The sequence below is a fragment of the Lactuca sativa genome, chromosome 5 (assembly GCF_002870075.4).
Source record: "Lactuca sativa cultivar Salinas chromosome 5, Lsat_Salinas_v11, whole genome shotgun sequence".
In the NCBI taxonomy this organism is placed as follows: Eukaryota; Viridiplantae; Streptophyta; class Magnoliopsida; order Asterales; family Asteraceae; genus Lactuca; species Lactuca sativa.
Genome location: NC_056627.2, coordinates 338,873,087 through 338,877,499, shown reverse-complemented (window position 1 = coordinate 338,877,499; position 4,413 = coordinate 338,873,087). Strand labels below are relative to the sequence as shown.

At 33.4% G+C, this 4,413-nt stretch overlaps 1 protein-coding gene across 1 annotated transcript; it reads left to right on the top strand.

Annotated features, from left to right (window-relative positions):
- The first annotated feature begins 963 nt into the window (after positions 1–963).
- LOC111921087 (uncharacterized) lies at positions 964–3,845 on the top strand. Its single transcript, XM_023916675.1, has 9 exons — positions 964–1,272; positions 1,959–2,009; positions 2,123–2,204; positions 2,288–2,382; positions 2,486–2,557; positions 2,636–2,692; positions 2,991–3,093; positions 3,653–3,732; positions 3,819–3,845. The coding sequence occupies exons 1-9, from the start codon at positions 964–966 to the stop codon at positions 3,843–3,845; spliced, it is 876 nt and encodes a 291-aa protein (XP_023772443.1).
- The last annotated feature ends 568 nt before the right edge of the window (positions 3,846–4,413 follow it).

Here is a 4,413-nt window from a genome sequence, read left to right as displayed (position 1 = left end):
TTATCTTAAAAGCGCGTCGTCTGTACCTGTCTCTTTAAAATTTTAATGAAACGCGCTTTTAGTAGACAAGGGGGGAAACGAAATCCCCAAATTTTTGAAAATCCGCCTTGTTTTTTCTATCTTCTATCTATCTTTCATCCTTGTAATCCACTCTCCCCTCTCTAATACTCTCTCATCTAGATCTCTTTTCATTCCCTACCTCCCTTATCTCTATAAACCCTAAGCCATCGCTACCTCCCTTCTCTCTAGCACGTGCTAGGGTTTCCACCAGCGACCTCGGGCTTTTTTAGTGATACCGCCAAATTAATTGTGGTATTTAAATTCAACATTCAGGGCGAAGAGAGATTTCTTGAACGAAATTGATAACATCATCAGTAATCCCAACTGGATCAATCTCTTCAAGATTATCCGCTAGATCAAACTGGAGTAAATTGGAAGCGAATTTAGAAATTTCACTCACTACTTTTTTGGATGATAGCAGAGAGAGACTTGTTATAAAGCTATCACTAATTTCAGCGAGATCATTCTTTATGCCTGTGTAAGAGGAAGTAGTCAACGGTGAAGCCTCGCCGGAATCATCGGACTGCAGTGGCGGGGTTGAAGAAGAAGATTATTGTGGCGGTGGAGCAAGAAAGGAAGCAGGGTTGTGTAGTTGACGGCCGATGGTTTGTGTGATGATGGAAAAGCCTGGTTTGGAGGTGGCGGTGGGGGACTAGGGAGGAGATTTTTCTTCGTCGGAGTTAAAGGGGTTGGGAAGAGAGAGAACAACAATTAGTACCAAGTTTGACCACTTTGAGGCATAAAATTCACAATCACATGAGTGAACAACACTTTTGGATGATTTATTTCATTTTGTTTCTTCCAAGATTGAAAGACGATTATTATATGCTTCTATCAACCCCAGAGACTGTACAAATACGCAACGTGCTTCTGCAAAAACTGAGAAACAAGAATAATACATCCATGGAGTTAACAGAGGATACCAATGGCAATACAAGTTTATCTGAAAAGGGTAGTGAGGTAAATAGCACTGAATATGCCAAAAAGACTACTAAGAGTGAAACCCATGAGGATGATGTTTCTTTCAGTGATCTAGAAGATGAAGATAATGATCTTTCTAGTAGATCATCTGGTATTAGACAAAGAGAAAGTAGCACGGTTTCTTTAGCTAGTGAAGCAAGTGATTGGGTTCATCTTAACGAAAGAAAAGCAAACCAATCAAGGCATTATTCAAAAAGTGAAGAATCAAGTGATTGGCAAGCTGTAGGGGATGTTGATCTTTTATCCTAGTAAAGCTTATCTTCCTTAAATCTTACCTACTTGTTTCTTTCTATTTTGGGGAATTCCATGTTCTCTAAAGGGATGTGGTGAAATTGTTTGGATAGTTCATAAATCTACATTGTAAATGTTGAATCAGTTTTAAAACAAATGATCCATCATACTCTGGGATGATAACTATTTTTTGTGTCTAATATGATTATTAAGATTATTTGGGCGGGCTAACATGTAAAATAGACACGGACATTGAGTCTTTACACAATACTATACTAATTTAGTTAGGGACCTTCTTTTAACCTAATGACCTGTCAGAAATGGGGATGATAACTAGTTTTTGTGTCTAATCACTCATTGGATTCTTCAGCTCATTCCCCACCACGTGATGATATGCTTAACATGGACTTTCAGGCCCTTCCTCTAGTAGATCCATGTATACCACCAGGAACATATTTAAGGTTATTTGATCAACTTTTCTTTCTTTTGTGTTTTGTCAGATCAGATGCTTATGAACCCATGCAATTCACTTATCTTTTTGCTCTGTATGTTGAACTTTCACCAGGCATATGGGGACTCCTCATTCTAGAATTTATTATTTGATCAATTTATCTTTCTTTGAAATTTATTATTATTATTATTATTTTTAATTATAAATCTGAAACTTGAATTTTGTTGGCATTTAGGTTTCTGATCTCAGGAAGAACCTAAACATAATAAATTCTACAGTAGAACAGGCAAGTTATGATAGTTAATTAGTTATTAATTTATTGATATATATATATATATATATATATATATATATATATATATATATATATCTAATTAATGTTGATGGTGTTTGTATCAGACCAGGGGTTCTGCTAAATTGAAGAGAGTCATGCAAACAATTCTTTCATTAGGAAATGCATTGAATCAAGGGACCGCAAGAGGTGAGTTAAGTTTGACTTTGACTATGATCTTTGACTTTGACTTTTTATACTCACAGAAATAAAAAAAATTGATTTTCTTTTAGGGTCTGCGATTAGGTTCAGGTTGGATAGCCTGTTGAAACTTACAAACACACATGCAAGGAACAATAGAATGACATTTATGCATTATCTTTGTAAGGTATTTATTTTATTTATCTTCCTTTTATTTTAGTAAAAGTAAAAAGTAAAAAGAAGATCATCTTGTTTTCAACTTTTGTGAATCATGGTGGATATATGTGTAGGTGCTTGCTGACAAACTACCTGAAGTTCTTGATTTTTCTAAGGATCTTCAAAGTTTGGAACCTGCAGCAAAGGTATATTCTAGTTTAATCTACTACAAATTTTTAGCAATCTTTTTTTAATGTTTAATGATATTGATTATTTCTTTCCAGATGCAGTTGAAATACTTGGCAGAGGAAATGCAAGCTATTACCAAAGGATTAGAGAAAGTTGTCCAGGAATTGTCAACATTAATGCTGCATTAGTTGGTTCATTCGGGTGCTTATTTTGATATATGCAAATTCTTCTGCAAAACAAGTTATATAAGTTGAAAGTGTAGTCTTAATATTTTTTCTATTCCAACAGTTTTAACTATTACTATATGTGGAACATTAGAAACATTTGCAGAATGTGTAGTGCTAAAGGAATGAATATGTTGGGAAAATGCCAACATTGAACCATGGTGTTATTCTTTATTTGTTTTAGATCACTCATTAAATGTAACTTTTTTGTTTTATAATGTGATAGGAAAAACATGGGATCAACAGTTTGGAGCTTCCTCTAATTCAGCATACACAGTTGCCTGATCTAGATAAACTTGTTTCCCTATTGAATGGTAACCCTTGTTCAGGTTGGTTTTAGCTTTCTAATATAATGTTCCTTATGATGGAATCATGGCTCATTCCATCACAACAGAAAAAAAAATTGTTTGTTTTGGGGGATATTCACATAAAAACCCTAAAGTTTTTCAGAAAAACACGGTTTTACCCTAACATCACTTTTTGGTGGGTTTAGAGGGTGCTGCTTTCCCATAAACACCAACCTCTGAACTCAACAAGTAGATAAATTAGAAAAGGGTATAATGGGAAAACCAATATTTTTTTTGATTTGGGATTGCTTCTTCATATATTTTTCTAATGAACAAAAGGGTATAATGGGAAAATTAATATCTGGTTTTGAAGTACTTGCATGATTTTTTAAGTGTTACATGTCTCAAAGTAGATGCATTTTTTAAGTGTTACACGTCTAATATCGAAAGTTGAGTATGTCTTCTCCTTTGATCTTACTGGAATATTATTTCCTTCAGTGTAATTCTTCTCTAACCCTTTCTAAGGCAATGCCATTACAGTATGGTGCCAATATAAACGTCAGTTTTTCTTGCCCAACATGATCATCTCTTTATTTTATAGGTGAGAGAGGATTAAAAGGAAGGAATCTTATAGAATATAATGTTAAAAACGTTGATGAAATCCTCAAGCTTCTACTACAGGTGTGTCAATATAGTGAAACTTTAAACTTTGTTACTAATTATTTATGATTATATCAGATTTAAAATTAGTTTGCATGCTTTATTAGGGTGCTGCAAATAGGAAAGAGGCATGAACAGATATGAACATTGTGTCAATATAGGGTAAAGGATTCCGCGACTCACCTTTGGTTTGGAAGGTTAAATTTGGTAGACGTGGTTGGTTCTAAAAGGTAATTTGATAGCTTAAACCATCTTATATATAAGTTTTGTCTAGATTTGCAACGTTTTCAATGTTGTGATTCAGAAAAGGCTTCACTAGTTTCGTGTCCTGTTGTCAAATTTTGAGCAATTTTCAACATCTGATGGGAATAATACATTCAGAAATTTCCACTTCTAATTTCTTGCTTTTCACAATGATTATATATATATATATATATATATATATATATATATATATATATATATATATATATATATATTATAGTTTACAAACTGTAGAATGTGTTCAGTAGTGAATCTCATAGGGACAAAATGGTAAATTTGCAGGTTGTTCAATCAATGTCATTTAGTAATATTTGGAATTACATCCTCTGTAAGTTTGACTAAAACCTTCTGATTTTGTTTACTTTTTAACTTTGTTTTTTGTTTCATTTAGTAATAAAGTATCAAATATCAACGGTTATGTGGTAGTAATCCTTCTGA